Consider the following 18,260-nt stretch of genomic DNA (forward strand, 5'->3'; position numbering starts at 1 on the left):
GGGGTAAATGAAAATCAATTTTTTGATGAGTTTTTATACTTTAGGGATTCTCAGATAATGTCTTAGTACAATGCTGAGGAACGATTACTTTTATCAAATTACAAAATCAACGCGAGCAAAGCTGCGGGTAACTGCTAGTAATGAATTAGAAAATAGGGCAGTGGGTAAGCTACTACGACCAGCCCAGTACAATAGTGCAGGTCTATATGCCTACTAGTTCAGCAGATGATGAGGAAATCAAAAAAGTATATGAAGAGATAGAAGATTTAATACAGTATACATAAAAGGTGGTGAGAATCTAATTGTGATGGGAGACTGGAATGCAGTGGTAGGCCAAGGAAGACAAGGTAATGCAGTAAGAGAATTCGGATTGGGAGAGAGGAACGAAAGAGGAAGTCAGCTGGTTGAATTCTGCACCAATTACAATTTAGTCCTTGCTAATACTTGGTTCAAACACCACATACGACAGCTGTACACATGAACAAGACCTGGAGACACTGGAAGGCATCAAATATACTTCATTATGATTAGGCAGAGATTCAAAAATCAGGTGATGGAATGCAAAACTTTCCCAAGAGTAGACGTGGACTCTGATTGCTACTTGTAGGTTATGAAATGCCATCTAAAGTTGAAGAAAATTAAGAAAGGAAGGAATCCAGTGAGATGGTATCTAGACAAGTTGAAAGAAAAGAGTGCAAAGGATTGTTTCAAGGAACATGTTGCACAAGGACTAAATGAGAAGGCTGAAGGAAACACACTAGAAGAAGAATGGATAATCATGAAGAATGAGGTCAGTAGGGCTGCTGAAGAGATGTTAGGAAGAAAGGAAAGGAAAGATCAACTAAGAATCAATGGAGAACTCAAGAGATACTAGACCTGATCGATGAACGTCAAAAATACAAGAATGCAAAAAAATGAAGAGGGCAGAAAAGAATACAGGATTTAAAGAATGAAGTGGATAGGAAGGGCAGAGCAGCTAAGGAAGAATGGCTGAAGGGGAAGTGCAAGGATGTTGAAAGTTCTATGGTCCTACGAAAGGTAGATGCTGCATATAAAAAAATCAAGAAAACCTTTGTAGAAAGGAAAACTAGGTGTATGAATATTAAGAGTTCAGATGGAAAATGTGAGGAAAGCAACGGGAAACTACCTCACTCCTCATTTCCCTAGTATGCCTCTTCAGTGACACCTAGGCAATCTATGATAGCTAATGGTGGACCTGTTGAGGATCCAACCAGCCTTTAGGCTGAATACCCAACATACAGATGGAAAACCACTTCTAGGGAAAGAAGACAAGGTAGAAAGATGGCAGGAACATATCCAAAAGTTGTATCAAGGTAAGCATGTAGATGATATGGTTCTGGAACAAGAAGATGCTGTTGATGATGATGAAATGGGTGACCCAATTTTGAGGTCAGAATTCAACAGAGCTTTGAGAGACCTATAAAGGAGCCAAGCACCTGGAAATGATGGCATTCCCTCTGAATTACTGGCTGCTTTAGGAGAAACCAGCATGGTGAGGTTATTCCATTTGGTGTGCAAGATGTATGAGACAGGAGGCCGTCCAAGAACAAAGAATTATCTGTATAAAAATCAGTCTGCAGTGATAAGAATCGAGGGCTATGAAAAAGAAGCAGCATTCCAGAAAGGGGTGAGGCAAGGTCCCCTCCTTTTCAATATTTGTACAGAACAGGCAGTAAGGGAAATCAAAGAAGAATTTGGAAAGGGAATCACAATCCAAGGAGAGGAAATCAAAACCCTGAGATTTGCTGATGATATTGTTATTTTATGTGAGACTGCAGAAGATCTGGAGAAGTTGCTGAATGGTATGGACAGATTCTTGGGTGAGGAGTACAAGATGAAAATAAATAAGTCCAAAACGAAAGTAATGGAGTCTTAAAGGAAGTGGATGAATATTGTTACTTGGGTAGTAAAATAATTAACAATGGCAGAAGTAAGGAGGACATAAAACGCAGGCTAGCATGAACAAGGAAGGCCAATTTGCTCACTTTGAACATTGATATAGGAATTAGAAAAATGTTTTTGAAGACTTTTGTTTGGAGCGTTGCATTGCATGGAAGTGAAACATGGACAATAACTCGTTCAGAAAGAAAGAGAATAGAAGCTTTTAAAATGTGGTGTTACAGAAGAATGCTGAAGGTGAGATGGATAGATCGAATCACAAATGAAGGTACTGAATTGAATTGGTGAGAGATCATTGTGGCTAAATGTGATGAGAAGAAGAGATAGAATGATTGGACACATCTTAAGACACCTAAGACTTGTGCAGTTGGTTTTGGAAGGAAGTGTAGGGGGTAAGAATGGTACAGGTAGACCAAGGTATGAATATGACAAGCAGATCAGAGCAGATGTAGGATGCAGCAGTATGTAGAAATGAAAAGGTTAGCACAGGATAGGGTGGCATGGAGAGCTGCATCAAACCAGTCTATGGACTGATTGCTCAAACAACACACTATCCATAGATCCACACTTTTAAAAATCCTCAGACTCTACGGTCTTCATCCCATATTAATAAAAATCATCAAGCTAACTTTAACCAACACAAATTCCAAGGTAAAGTTCAGGGGAGAAGTGCAAAAGATTTTACAATAAAAACTAGCCTCAAACAAGGTGACAGATTATCGCCACTCCTTTTCAATATGGCTCTCGATTACATCGTGAAAGTTTGGTAAAAGGAAAACCCACCTAAAATCAAAATTGGAACAAAACTCTCAATAAGAACAAACTGCCTGGGATTTGTAGATGACTTAGCTCTCTTAGCCCTTGAGATAAAGAAGTTTGTTTCTAGATCACTAGTCTCCAAATATCACCCTAAAAATAGAATTACAAATAACCTTTGAGAAAACTAAGATCTTGCCCATGAAACCCCTGAGTGTAAGTAAAGTCTTCATAAATGATCCAAAAATGAGCATAGTTCTACAATTTAAATTTCTTGGAGAAATCATCATGCACAACTCAAATGACAAAGGAATGTGGATAAATAGAAGTAACAAAATGAAAAGGCCAATTTTCTTACCTGGTCAATATATAATAAGAAATGCCTCTCAGTAGACACTAAGACTGAACACTATAAAACCGTAATTTTCCTCAAATTCACTTGTGAAATCCTCTTCAAAAATAAAAAATGAAAGAAGAACTCAAAACAGAAAGAATAATCATCAGAACTTGCATACATAAAAAATGTCAGGTTGGAGGAGTCTGGAGAATCCTGTCTATTGAGAAATTGATCCAATCACCAGCATAATGAAGAAGAATAGAATCTGGTATTTCTTTCACATTTTGCAACTGCCAGAAAACAGGATTTTGTGACAATAATTGTGATGAGAAATCTTGGAAAGAAGACGGGAAGACAATGGATTCTCAAAATTCAGCAAGATCTCAAACCAGTTGGACTCGAGATAGATGCAGAGAACAAAAATAAAAAACAAAAATAAAATTAACACCCTTCTTAAGACTCGGATATTTTCAGTAGAAATGGCACAATCATAGAGATTTCAAACTATTTGAGAAATTTACTATCAGAAAAATGATGTAAAGTACTGGGCAGATCACAAGAACCAAACAGTACAACCTTCACGGAAAAAGTGAATGCGGAATGACTCAAGTGGTCTAGTGTGGCCAATAAAGTTAATAATAATAATTCAATTAATTTTTTTAGGAAGCACAGGAACCTGAAAGCCAGATGAACAATTGGGAGCTTACTATATATCCATATATTTTATGTACGTAAAATTCTAGTAAATAATCCTTTAGCTTTGGATGTTATTTTACTTTCCAAGACCTGTAAGTCTACAGAAATATACTAACCTCTAAATGTATGATTTCCTTCTCTTGATTTTGTATCATTTGTTCTATCTTCTCAAGGGAACTCTCAAACTCTACACTGTCATCGAGAAGATCGCTACGAATAGACCTATACTTCTTTTTTACATGTTCTGCTTCCATCATGTTCATTTCAACTCGATGGATCTGGTTCTCCAGGGAACAGATTCTCTGCAACAGAAAAATACACAAATAAGTAATTACCACCAACTAATGGATATTTTGATATTTTTACAAGTTTCACTAAAGAGGATAAAATCTTAAGATGAGCATTATTATAATATAAAATTCCTAGACGTATTTAAATTGGGAAATACATTCTAAAGTCCCAGTCATCACTGACTTTCAGATCTTTGGTACAAACACTCCTATCCACACTAAAATCAAAATTCAAGCTCAAGGCACTGTTGACAGACATTCTGCATCACCATGTTTCAGAGAGACTTGTTGCCTTTGTGTAAACAATTGAGTTTCAGAAAAGGGGCCTTCCTTAGGTTCATATTTTGCTCACTTTAAGGGAGAAGGATACAGTAAGAACACTGAAAGACATTTAACTTGTAAGAAAATCAATTATTATTTTAATTTTACCAAGCTGTGTTGTAGAGAGACTGGCCCCGTGGTGTAGGGGTGGCGTGCCTGCCTCTTACCCAGAGGCCCTGGGTTTGATTACCGGCCAGGACAGGGATTTTCACCTGGACTTGACGGCTGGTTCGAGGTCCACTCAGCCTACGTGATTAGAACTGAGGAGCTATCTGATGGTGAGATAGCAGCCCCGCTCTAGAAAGCCAAGAATAAAGGCTGAGAGGATTCGTCGTGCTGACCACATGACACCTCATAATCTGCAGACCTTCGGGCTGAGCAGCGGTCGCTTGGTAGGCCAAGGCCCTTCAAGGGCTATAGTGCCATGGGTTTTGGTTTGGTTTTGTGTTGTAGAGAGATTATTTCTTGCTCAAGAGTTCATACAATACTTATATGCAGTAGTATGCTCTGCTCTCAGACAGGTCTTCACACAGCAACTCTTCATGCAGTCCTGTCTTTGTCTGCTCTTTTCACTTGCTGGTAGATTTATGCTATCCTCACACTGTCCACCAACTGATACCATCTCCGTCCTCCTCCCCTTTTTCCATTCCCTGTTCCTCCTAGGCACCCATCAGCAAACACTGCCTTTGCAGCTAGTGCCCAAGCCATTTTCTCTTCCTTTTTGGATAACATTTAATAGCTCTCCCTTTTCTCCAACTCTCTCCAGAACCTCCTCATTCTGTACTCTTTCCACTGAAGATATCCCTTCCATTCTCCTCTGTAATCAATCTCCTTTCCTCGTCCTTCCTTAGTAACCAGGTCCCGGCTCCACACATTGCCACACACCAAACAAAGCATTTTTCTAGCCTCTTCCTTAGTTGCATATCCAAGTGTCCACAGAGGGGTTTCTTCTTTCTGTTGAAAACCTGCTTAGTTGTGACATTGTGAGTTCCTATCTCCTGACTGCATTTCTTATCAACCATTATTATGCTTCCAAAATATTTGAAAGCTCAATGTGTTCCTGGCCTATCTTGATGTTTGCCTTATACTCTCTTGCACTTATCACCATACCGGTACTCTTTTTCTTAGTATTAATTTGCATTTCACATTGCTCACAGACTCCATTTAAGTCTGCTAGCATTCCATTTATAGCCCTTCACTCTCTGCTTACAATACTTCATCATATACAAATTGAATGCACTGTAGCCTCCTGCCACCACACCCCGTTCAGTCTGCTTTCCTCTGTCATCTCATTTGCTAACTTTATTCTGATCTTCTACTGTATGTAGAGCTCCTTCACTCCACTCATTTTATATTTAGTATGTCCATCATATTCTTCCATCATAAATTCTAAAGAAAGCATCACTTCCCTTTGTTTCTAAATGTATCTAACACCAATAATTCTCAACACTCGAACTGCATCCCTTTAAAGGTAGGGAAGATCACAATATGAAGATAAAGCTGGAATTCAAGAGGACAAATTGGGGCAAATATTCATTTATAGGAAGGGAAGTTAGGGATTGGAATAACTTACCAAGGGAGAAGTTCAATAAACTTCCAATTTCTTTGCAATCATTTAAGAAAAGGCCAGGAAAACAACTCAGCTCCTAATCGTACATGCTGTCGTTCCCTGCCTATCACCTTAATATGTTGTTGAGAAAGCTTAGGAAACATTTTAAATTCACCAATAACTTTTCAGTCACGGTTTTTGTTGCTGATTTTTTGCAAGGTAGTACAGTACCTTTGTCCAAGAAATGATTTATCATTAACTTAAATGAAATATGTCAACAAACACACACACACATTTCTGCTCGCATTGTCAGGATTCTTGGCTCTCATGTCTGCCACAATAGCTACAACACTGTACGAGACACACTCCAAGGAAAATATTATTCTTTTCAGAAGCATAGCTGTTATTTGTACGTCAAAATCAAAGTAGACAGGTTGTTTCCAAGATGCAAACAACCCTCGTACCATAACAACAAGAACATTGCTATGTGTGCCTACTATTCTGTCTTCTTCTTGGTCATAACAAATTCTGCTATCGATGTCCATTTCAACGAATGATACAACGCATATTCGTTCTTTGTAACCCAGTCTTCCAGCTTGCATTTTCATCAAAAGTAGAACGTCTTGCAATATGCCTGGCCGACAATGAAAGGAGCGGTTTATCCATGTTCTTAGCGTTGGAACTGCAGACAGTGAGTATCCCACTTTTTGTTGCAAGGAATTGTAGCATTTCTGCGAAACAGCACATAGAGTAATCACTTTACAAATGTCCTCATTATTCCATTGCACTAGTTTAGATCCATTTAACAGACTTCTTATTTGGCTGGGTGAAAATATTTTCCTCAATATTCATTTAACTTCGTCAGACACTAAAGCGTTCATGTTCTCTTTAGTTCGTGAGCATTTCTTTGTGAAAATGATAGCTTATTCGCAAGTCATTTGTTTCGTAATTTTAATTTCATATTCACATCAGACAACTGAGTGTTTCTTGCTTCAAGAGATGCAATAGTTTTTAGTAAGTTGTCCTTTTCCTGAAGTGGCAGTAGGATTATCTTGTGTATCAGTGCATTTGTCAGCTGTTCTCGTAATGGATGGCATATTCTTTAAAGTCTCAAAAGTTTGTTTCAGTACTAGTCTTTTACATGTAACTAATCTCATAATGGAACCATATTGAGGATAATATATTAAAATTATTAAATTATTTTATTAACAACCACCTACTCAATACAATTGTATACAATATATTGTATTGAGTAGGTGGTTGTTAATAAAAGAATTGTATACAATATATTGTATTGAGTAGGTGGTTGTTAATAAAAGAATTTTATAATTTTAATGTACTAGTCTTTTGTCATACCGCTCTTTCCTTTCTTCTGTAGGTCATGCAGGCGCTAACTACAGTCATATTATTATTTCTATTCACTAAAACAGCATTTGTGTTAATGTACGGCAGCATAAGTGAGGGAACAGCACCGGTTTTGAGCACCCACTGCCGAGGCAAATTCAACAATTCAGACCTCAAGTCTCTTAAGTAGTCTGACTGCTGAAACCGAAGAGAGCATATTCGAGCATTTTTAATATTTACCGAGTCTTTTCTGCAGCACTTCGATACCCAAACTTTTTGTAGTTTAATATCACGTGAGAAAGCTTGCAAAGCTTGTTTTGGTTGTGGAATTTACAGTTTAGTACAGCACAGCCCGGCATTGTTTGTCACACAATTCTAGAGCACTGCGAAGAATAGAACCATAGTCACCGTATCACGACCGCCTATTAAGCGATGTCTCTGTCAATACACTTTACAGCTTCATTTCACTATTATTTCATTCCTTGTACCGAGTAAGTCACAGCCAAACAGCAGAAACAAAAAACTAAACTAGGACCTCTGACAATCTTTTATACACACACGCACTGTAAACGTAAACAAATACATCCGATACATGTGATAACTGAAGGATTTGCCGCAATCTACCCTGGTCCCGCATGGCTGGCTGTTGCACCGTGACGTCATGCGCTAAGCGATAAAAATGCAACACCTTCTGCGCACGGCTCAGTGTGCCCCCCTGGTACAATCCACAACTTCTATCCTCCCTTGACGATTTGCGGACCTGCAAGTTCTGTTCCCACAACTTCGAACACTCGAGCACCCTTCACTCTATCTTCTGGGAGAGGGCATTGTACCTCTGGAACCAAACTTTTGGCTTCATGTCATCTGCATTTCTTACACAATGCAAGTACATTTCTGACAGTCTTTTTACCCCTCAGTATCCAGTATCTCTGTCGCAGGTGAGCTAGTAGTATGTGAGTTCCACTGTGAAACAGTCTTTCATATTCCTCCTGAATCAAAAGCTGAGCCAGTTAATGCTTGTTTAGCAAGACAACAGGGCATTTGAAGTCATCATCTTCATTCCTTTCCATAATTCTCATCTTCAGCTGCAGGATTCCTTCTGTATCCTTGAAGACACAGAAATTTCAAACTAGAAACACCTTCTTCCTCTTGCACCAGTTTTATAAGCTTCTTCTAAGCCCTTTCTTTTTCTTCCACTGTTAATATATCTTTCATCTATTCATTTTGCATTGTTCTTCATAAATCTGAACATCCATGCCACCATCCTCACTATCTTGGTATATTGTCATTAATGCTTTCACGGCCCATACTTAAAAACATGATACTGTATAGGCTTTTTGAATTATGCCCTGTCAAGAAAATAAGGTTTAATTCTTAACGTTTCACTGGGAACTGGGGTCTGCGTCCTCAGAAGAAATCTTGACTCTCCACGAGAAAGGCTTCTTAAACAATGACACTTTAAATTGGACATTATAATAGAAGTGGAAAATGGCCAGATGGCCCCCAGGACGTGGCAATGCTAGCGTTTGAAGCGGAAGATGACCGAACCATCACAATCAGTCTAAGCAGTTCACATAACGTGTTTGCATAACACATCACATTGGCAGGTGTATGGCATAGACACAAACCTGGAATGAAACATCTAGCGATGAGGAACATATGAATTTAGAAAACACCGACACGAGATGACAAAAGTGAAGGGACAGGGAAGGGAATTGCCTACGTAAATTCTTAATGGCTGGCAACCAGGTATTACTTAATTGATAGCCAGTGTCCCTGTTGAAATTGTTAGGATTTCTATGCATTTCCACAGCTTCCCGTATAATCCCGGACCTGTAGTGTCTAGTGTGGGTAAGACCTCGAGCATCTTGGAACATGACATCATGACTCGACGATAGAGCGTGCTCAGCTATGGCCAAATTGTCTGGTTGGTTGAGACTAATATTACGTTCATGTTCTTTGATACGAGTACCAATGGACCGGCATGTTTGGCCGATGTATACCTTACCGCAAGTATAGGGAATTTCATATACCCCAGAATGTAAAAGTGGGGACAATTTGTCCTTGGTTTTACTCAGACTGTGAGCAATTTTAGTGGCAGTGCCAAACACGGTTTTTATATTGTGTTTACGGAGGACCTTGATAATTCGATCTGTGGTGTTGTGAATGTAAGGCAAGTAGGCAGTTCCCTTCACTTCTTCCTTCTGTGAGATTTGCTTGGTCGTTTCTCTGGGATGTAGGGCTCTATAAATCTGAAAATCACTGTAACCATTACCCTTGAATGCGACTTTGAGCGTGTCCATCTATACCTGGATATGTGATGGCTCACAAATTCATCTCGCCCTCTTGGCGAGTGTCGTGAGAATGCCTTATTTTTGTGCTGGATGGTGGTGAGAATCTGCATGAAGATAGCGATTTGTGTGGGAAGGCTTACGATAGATGGTATGTCCTAGGGAGCCGTCCGGTTTCTTTCTTACTAGAACATCCAAGAAAGGAAGGCATCCGTCCGCCTCTATCTCCATAGTGAATTTTATTGATGGATGTTGCTGATTTAGGTGGTTTAGGAATAGATGAAGTTTCTCAGGACCTTCTGTTCAGACCACAAATGCATCATCAACATACCTCCACCATATCATAGGCTTGACGGGTGTGGAAGCAATAGCCTCCTCCTCAAAATGCTCCATAAAGAAATTAGCCACTAGGGCGAAAGTGGACTTTCCATAGCTACTCCGTCCATCTGTTTGTGAAAATTCCCACCCCACAAGAAATAGCTGGATGTCAGGCAGTGTAAAATAGCTTGATAATGCCCTCAGGGAACAGGTGTTCAATGAAAGACATGACCGAGTCAATCGGCACTTTAGTGAACAAGGACTCCACATTGAAACTCACCAAAAGTGCATTAGGTTGAAGGGTTATGGTTGACAGCTTGTTGGCGAAATACCAAGAGTCCCTGACATATGATTCAGTATGTCCTATGTGTGGCTGAAGCAATTTGCTTAGGTATTTAGCCAGAGCATACGTAGGAGAACCTATCACACTAACAATAGGTCTGAGGGGAACATCTTTTTTATGGATCTTAGGCAGTCCATATAATCTAGGTGGCACTGCATCCCCCGGGGACAGATGTTTAGCCTCCTCTTTTGGAATTGAAGATTGCCTTAAGAGCTTCACGGTGATCCAGGAAAGTTCCGATCTGGTAGAGGGTTAAAGGATTATTCCCCTGATCTGTGCATCATATCTAAATCTTGAAATAACGACATGACACAACGAAATGTCATCAAGTCTTTCCCACACAGCCAACATAGGCCAGTCATTATTCATTATGGTACAGAAATTCCACCAGTCACCTCCATCCCACAACCTCAATGTAATTTTCAACTTGCGAACTGGGAACTGTTTCAGAAAGATCTTGATAACACAGTTCACTGGATTCCCCTAATTCCATCCAATTATGAACGATTTGTGCGTGCTCTAAAAGTTAATGCCAAAAAATATATTCCACGTGGGTTTCAGAACTGATACATCCCTGGATGGTCTCAAGAATGCAATGAGTTATATATTAAATATCAAGAATCTCGTGATGATACAACAGCTGATGACCTTTTGAGAGGTCTCAATAAGAACAGAAGAGAAAAATGACCTAGAACCTTATAAGAAAACTTGGTACAGATCCAAGGCTGTCAAGCACAGTCCCACGTGTGAATGCCAATGCTGCTGCATCCAGACTAATGAAGAATTCAAAAGCTAAAATTGACAAGGCACATACAAGAATCGTGAAAAATTAATTATACATAAAGATATCCAATCTAACACCAAATCCTGACTACTAAGGTGACTTCGGCATTGAAGAACTTGATATAGCCTTGAATATGCTAAAGGTAAACAAAACTGTGGCTCATTGCATTCTTCACTGAAATTCTACAAACTGGAAGATTACAAAACTTTTCAAGCAGGCTAAGGTAATTGCCATCCTGAAACTAGGCAAAGATGGAACCGATGCTTCTCACTACTGACCTGTATCACTACTCAGCATGACCTATAAGCTGCTAGAAAGGCTTATTCTAAATTGCATTCAAGAGGCCATTGATCAATCATCCCTGTTGAACAAGGTGGCTTTAGGAAACATTGGAACTGTTGCGACCAGGTTTTAACATTGACAACTCTAGTTGAAGCTGAATTTCAATGAGGTCTTTGATCAGATTCAGTTTTTGTGGAACTTACAGCAGCTTATGACACTGTGTGGGGGGACGGCTTTATGTCAAAGTTTATTGAAATCATCCCATGTCAAAATCTGGCGGTTCTAGTGAACAACATGCTCTCTGGCAGATGCTTTAAGGTGTTTCTGAATGGACGGTCTAGCAGATGGAGGACTCTAAATAATGGATTACCTCAGGGATCAGTTCTGAGCCCCATTCTGTTTAACTTGTATATCCATGATATGCCAGAAATGGACTCATTGAAAATCCAGTACGCAGACAACCTAGCGTTAGTCTTCCAGAGTAAATATCTTACGCACTGTGAGAATGTACTGACAAGTGATCTGACAAAATTGAGTAACTACTTCCATAAATGGAGACTTCAACCTAACACAAATAAAACTGAGGTTACTGCATTCCATCTAAATAATAAGGAAGCCCAAAAGATGCTACATGTGACTTTCGACAGAACCGAAACACCGCATAACTACAATTCAAAATATCTAGGAATCGCTCTGGATCAGTCCATGACATTCAAACAACAGTGCATCATGTTATCCAAGAAACTTAGCTCCAGAGTGAATCTACTCCGCAGGATTGCCGGAAATAGCTGGGGTGTGGACGCCAATACCCTATGGTCTGCTGCACTCACTCTTGTGTATTCTGCTGGTGAATATTGTGTTCCTGTATAGCAAAATAGCGTTCAGACAACAAAGATTGACGTACAGCTTAATAAAGCCTTGAGAGTTATCACTGGTATTGTCAGATCTACTCTCATTTAGTGGTTACCTGTCTTAGCTAATATTGCCCCGCAAGATCTAAGGAGGAAAGCAGCTAAGATAAACTTGCTCAAGAAGATGCCCTACAAGACCCACCAACAACTCGTCTGAAATCATGCAAACCATCCTGGACTGATTTTAAAAGTAAGTTCTTTCGACATGATCTCTGAGTGGTGACAACATTGGTATGAACATCCACCCAACAACGCTCACTTGGTTCAAGATCCAACAAAGAAAGTTGAAGGATTCCAACTGCCGCGTCAAACCTTGTCAAAGCTGAACTAAATTAGAACAGGTCAAGGGAGGTGTAGTTACATGTTGAGGAAATGGAGTACAGACCGTTCATAGTTGACAAATTTCAGCATGAAAAGGGACCAATAGTTCATTTTGAAGTTCTGGGTAACGCCTTGGTCCATTGGCTTCAGGAGACTCGTAACATTGGGACATTTTTGAAACATCGTGGATATTAGTATTTCCCTATTACTGTCAGCTTTACTTAATGCATACATGCAGCTTTTGCTCAAAACAGCTCAGTCGTGTAGGGTTGTTTTTTTTTTTTAATTTTAATCCCTTAGGCAATGCTTCATTTTCACAGATAATAATCCTGCCTTAGCAACATAAATTTGTTCCCCACTTAGACCCAAAGTGAAAACCACCTGATTGTCATTGTCTTGAGAGTACATGTTGTGTAAGTTAAGAGTAAAGAATTTACCGTGCACTCCGGTTAACAACCAGCAACCCTAATTTCAATTTAAACGACATTTCTGAAAAACCCAATATTCTATTTGACTTCCTAATTCTTCTTCTCAAAAATACTAAATTTCTAAACCTGAATTCAATTTTCCATGCCTTACACAGTTTCTACCCACGTTTTCCACCTCCAATAACCCACCCTAAACTACCCCTCCTTTATTTCCCTATTCTATCCTTTCCCATCCTCTTTTAACCTCCAATCCTTTTAATCTTCTCTTATCTACTAATCCTCCTCCTTTATTAACTTATTCCTATATTTTCTTTTCACCTCTCCTCTCGGTTTAAAAAAAAAAACCTACTTTCTGAATTGAACTGTATACTATAGTGCCACCTGCATTTTGGGTCTTTGCAACATTCAAATTTAAACTCATGCCTTGCGCTGCCTTGGACTACCTCAATTACGATCTGAATTCTTATCTTCAAGAAACCGAGCTCGATAGCTGCAGTCGCTTAAGTGCGGCCAGTATCCAGTATTCGGGAGATAGTAGGTTCGAACCCCACTGTCGGCAGCCCTGAAAATGGTTTTCCGTGGTTTCCCATTTTCACACCAGGCAAATGCTGGGGCTGTACCTTAATTAAGGCCACGGCCGCTTCCTTCCCACTCCTAGCCCTTTCCTGTCCCATCGTCACCGTAAGACCTATCTGTGTCGGTGCGACGTAAAACAACTAGCAAAAAATATATATATATCTTCAAGAAGTAGCACGCTGTGCATATGCATTTTTCATTTGTTTCCAGTACTGCGCTTTTTACCATTTTTCTCTTGACAGTTGATTTTTACGTCAACTGTTCTAAAGAATCTACAAGATCCTAGTTACATACTTCAATTATATTAAAATATATTAAATGGTATTATATATATTTTTGCAACCGAAACAATTACAGGCTTAATCATTAAGCTATTCACTGAGTTTCATCGGCATTTGAAAGCACAGTGCCGGACATCGAGTATGTTGCGCTGATCTTTAGGAGCTAGCATCTTGCTTCAATCAAGCAACTCATCTTCGACTTCTACACAATTTTGGGACTTCATATTTATTAAATTGTGTTGTGACTCCGCGCCTGATAGTATATGCAGGCTGGCTCACTTAACTGTTCACCTCTTCTCGTAAACATTTTGAGGCACAGTGCCAAACATTGCGTGTGTTGTGCTACTCTTCAGAAGATTGCGCCTTACTTCATATAAGTGACTGACCTTCTACTTCTTCTAGATTTTATGATTTAATGTCGCACAGTGCTAATCCCCATTATCTTATATTGCTTCTTCAACTGTTTTTGTGAAAGACTCATCCTTTAATTTCTTGTTTTCCTATGCATTGTTTTTGTATTTTTATTCAGCTGATGATGACCCAGACTGGTGGTCGAAACCGGTACTGCTTCCGCTTCCACTTATAATTAAATAAGAATGTAACACTACATTACATTACATTACTACACTACACTACACTACATTTCTTATTTAATTCAGACTGGGCAGGGTGAAATAAGTGATCGGGCGTGATGGTTTGGACAACTAGGCACTGTACCAAATTACCTACTGGTTCACAAGGAAAGCTGCAAGCCAGAAAGAACATCCATACTGGAACACAGAACATGAGAGGCCTTTTACAAACGGGGAAACTCTACATCTTGGAAGAAGAGATATTGAGAGAGACCATCAACACCTGCGGAATAGCTGAGACACATTGGAAGGACAAGAGATATTTTATCACAGAGGATATATACACACTGCTCTTTGGAGAAAGTGAAACACCAAGAGCAAGAGCTGTGATCACAATGCAATTTATTCCACAGATTAGGGACGTGACAAGACACAAATGATTACAATTAGAGCCCGTGCAGTTAAACAACAGCTCTGATTTTCTTCTGCCTGCTAGCTGACGATCATTCATCTCCAACGCACCTCCCTCTATACACCTTACTTGGATCAGAGGTGCACGCGGCTGAGTGCGCAGTCGTTAGTTAATCTGAGGGAAGCTTGGCGATAACACGTCTCCCTAACAGTGCGCTTTGTGTTGTGACTGAAAGCTACATGTTGACTTGTGCGAAGTAGTAGTAATAACAAAATGCCTCCCGTCCTTTCAAAACTATACAGAAAAACTCTTCATTCTCAGGGTTGAGAAATAGTGTCTAACGTGTTACAGTTCATGCAGAAAGAAACTGATGAAAACAAATTTATTATTCCAGCCAAAAAAGTGCAGGAGCGCGTATATGCTGCAACTTGAGTAAGTGCGTGCACCATGAAATCCATGAACAAACAATTGCTTCAAGTCCAGGCAGGAACATTGGCATCCTTCAATACACCTCGCAAGAACAAAGGAAGAAAAGCATCCATGCACTGGATTAAATGATTTTGACATCACATTATTTGAAGGACAATCAATAAATTGTATATAACTGAGGAAGAAATTCCGACTGTGAATTCTGTGTTGGCAAAACTTAAAAAATGCGATTTTTGGTTTTAGACTTTCTACACTCCACATAAGTTAGGACTGATCATGTTCTAAATTTTAATTTAAAAAATAAGAGTATTTTATCACTAGTTTCCTCCATTAACCATCGTTTGTTCTGTCCATATATTTTAGATGTTTTCTAGTATGTTAATTTTAAGATATCACAATGTTAAAAAGGTTATTTATTTGTAAACTTTATATCTTACAAGGATTGTTAAGGTCCAAGACCAATGATTTTAAGGTTGAGTTAAGGCTGATGATGCCCCTAAAAGAGGGTGAAACATGTACCTAATAAGACTCTATAATATCATGTAAAAGTTTAACCATAAGATTTTTGGTATGTATTGAATAGGTGGTCTTATTAAATATTCTTGTTATTCTTAATATATGGTCAACTTCAATACAGAACAAATATGAGAGTTGTAACTTGTAACATACCACTTAGTCGAGCTGCTCGTCCCCTTTCTCCCAAGTCTTCCCAGCCCAAACTTTCTTTATATGACTTTGTAGAGTGAGATTCTTGACATTAAACTTGTTTGTTTACCATTCTATAATAATTTATGATGTACCTTATGCGCAATGCATACCGCAACTCCTTGTGGTATCATCTCAAAGCAACCGACTTGTGGTTTGTTCGTTGAAGATTTTCTGTAAATCAAAATTTCTTTCTTTTTTTTTAAATTAAATTATTAGCTTTGTGAATTACAGGACCAATGTTATATCAGCTGTCTGTGAGCAGTGTATTTTTGCTTGCTGTAGATTCTTAAAGTATGAATCACCTGAAAGAAGGTAATTTGTGGGCAGATTCCCCATTCATAAATATCAACTAATGGTGGAATTAAGAAAGAATGTGAATAAATTCAAAAATATTGGTTTAGTCTCTGCGGATCAGTGGCAGAGTGCTGGCCTCTGCACCCCAAGATCGCTGGTTCAACTCCAGCAGATGTAGCCAGATTTTTAAGGGCAGAAATTATCCATTTAGCACTCCAAGTTATACATCACTATGTGAAAGCTCTGGCTCCGTGGCTAAGTGGTTAGCATGCTGGCCTTTGGTCCAAGGGGACCCAGGTTCGATACCCAGTCGGCTCGGGAATTGTAAACTTCATTGGTTAATTCTGATTATTCGGGGGCCTGTGTGCCATTTTCAGCATTAGAATTCATCACAAGTAGGAGCCAACTCGAAAGACTTGCACTAGGTCTCTCTGGAGGCCACATGCCATTATTATTATTATTACCATGTTAAAGATCTCTGGTGATACATGTGGTGTTTACCAGACAAAAATAATGAAAACTCAGCCAGAAATTGTCCACAAATATCCATTTGTCTGCCATCTGGTGGAATAAATTGGAACAACAAAGTTGACAATCAGGCAGTCTAAATGGTATCACATCAAAATCCCTACACACAGTAGCTGAGACCATAGTATCATCATCATCATCATCATTTTTTTTATTATTATTATTATTATTATTATTATTATTATTATTATTATTATTATTATTATTATTATTATTATTATTATTATTATTATTATTATTATTATTAACTGGTTGTAGAATAAATGACTGAATCAATAGGTGAAAAAGCTTTAGGTGTAATTTTACAAATCTTCCATGCAACTGTTTTATGTTTCATATGCCTCTGTACAGAAGTAACTGAACTTTAAGGCTAAGAGAGCATGCCACAAGTGTATGTTTATACAATTGTTTCCTTCAGTTCAAAGTATGGTGAAATAAACTCTGAATTAAGTTGTATAGCCTACAGAAAAATAGGATAAACATTACTTAAACTCTGAGTTAGTGTTGTTTAGTAAAGAGGTGTGGTTTAATTTACATGGGCATGTAAATTTACAAAATAGCCAGTATTGGTCTCATGAGAACATAAGACTCCACTCCACGATCCAAAAATATGTGCTTGGTGTGCTATTACTGCAATAACAATTATGGTGACAATTTCTTTCAACATACCAAATTATGATAGAATAAATTAATTTTCTTCGTGATGTTTTCCCTGCTGTTGACTCAAGAGAAAAGGGCACTTGGATATATTTCATGCTAGAAGTAGCTCATATGGCCTACAGCACACAATGTAATTAATACAGTCCCTAATGTTTACAGAGACATCTGACAACTTTGTCTAGATCTTTTTGCAGTCGCTCATAATCCTGTAACTTATTTATTACTCTATACAGTCTAACATCATCTGCAGAAAACCTTATTTGTGATTCTAGTTCTTTACTCATAAATAAGAAAGTAGAAAGATCCAAAATTGCCCCAAACTGCCCCCCCCCCTCCCCCAATCCTTTCAGGATCAGATATAATGCTTCACATACTCTAATTCTTGTAGTTCTATTTTTTTAAGAATTGTTGCCACCCATTCAATTACTATTTGTCTAGTCCAATAGCCCTCATTTTTTTTTTTTCAGTTTTCTCCCATGATCTACCCCATCAAAAGCCTTGGAGAGGTCAGTAGTGATACAGTCCATTTGACTTCTGAATCTAAAATATCTTCTATATCTCGCTGGAATTATGCAAGTTCAGCCTCACTGGAATAAACTTTCCTAAACCCAAACTTCCTGCTATCAAACCAGTTAGTAATTTTGCAAACATATCTTATATAATCAGGAAGAATGCTTTCCCAGACAGTAGCGGTGACTGAGAATTAAAAGTGTGGGAGCAAAGAAAATAATATACAGACAACAAACAAAATAGTACCCAGGTTTGGGGATATAGCGGCCAGGCGGGGGGATATACATCAAATCTGGAAAAGGAAGGCTACAAAAGGCTAATGGTTCTTTATGCTCTCTGAGCGAATTATCACAGAGAGGTAAAGGTTGACAGTTTACCAATTGAAGTGCAGGGTTTTTT

General features: G+C 38.7%; 1 protein-coding gene across 1 annotated transcript in view; it reads right to left on the reverse strand.

Annotated features, from left to right (window-relative positions):
• The window catches only part of CCDC151 (Coiled-coil domain containing protein 151), a 127,747-nt gene that overhangs the window by 90,006 nt on the left and 19,481 nt on the right, over positions 1-18,260 (reverse strand). Inside the window, exon 4 of the mRNA XM_068226840.1 lies at positions 3,826-4,011. Within this exon, the coding sequence (XP_068082941.1) occupies positions 3,826-4,011 (186 nt within the window). The remainder of the gene's footprint in view (positions 1-3,825; positions 4,012-18,260) is intronic.

The sequence above is a fragment of the Anabrus simplex genome, chromosome 3, assembly GCF_040414725.1.
Source record: "Anabrus simplex isolate iqAnaSimp1 chromosome 3, ASM4041472v1, whole genome shotgun sequence".
NCBI classification, from domain to species: domain Eukaryota; kingdom Metazoa; phylum Arthropoda; class Insecta; order Orthoptera; family Tettigoniidae; genus Anabrus; species Anabrus simplex.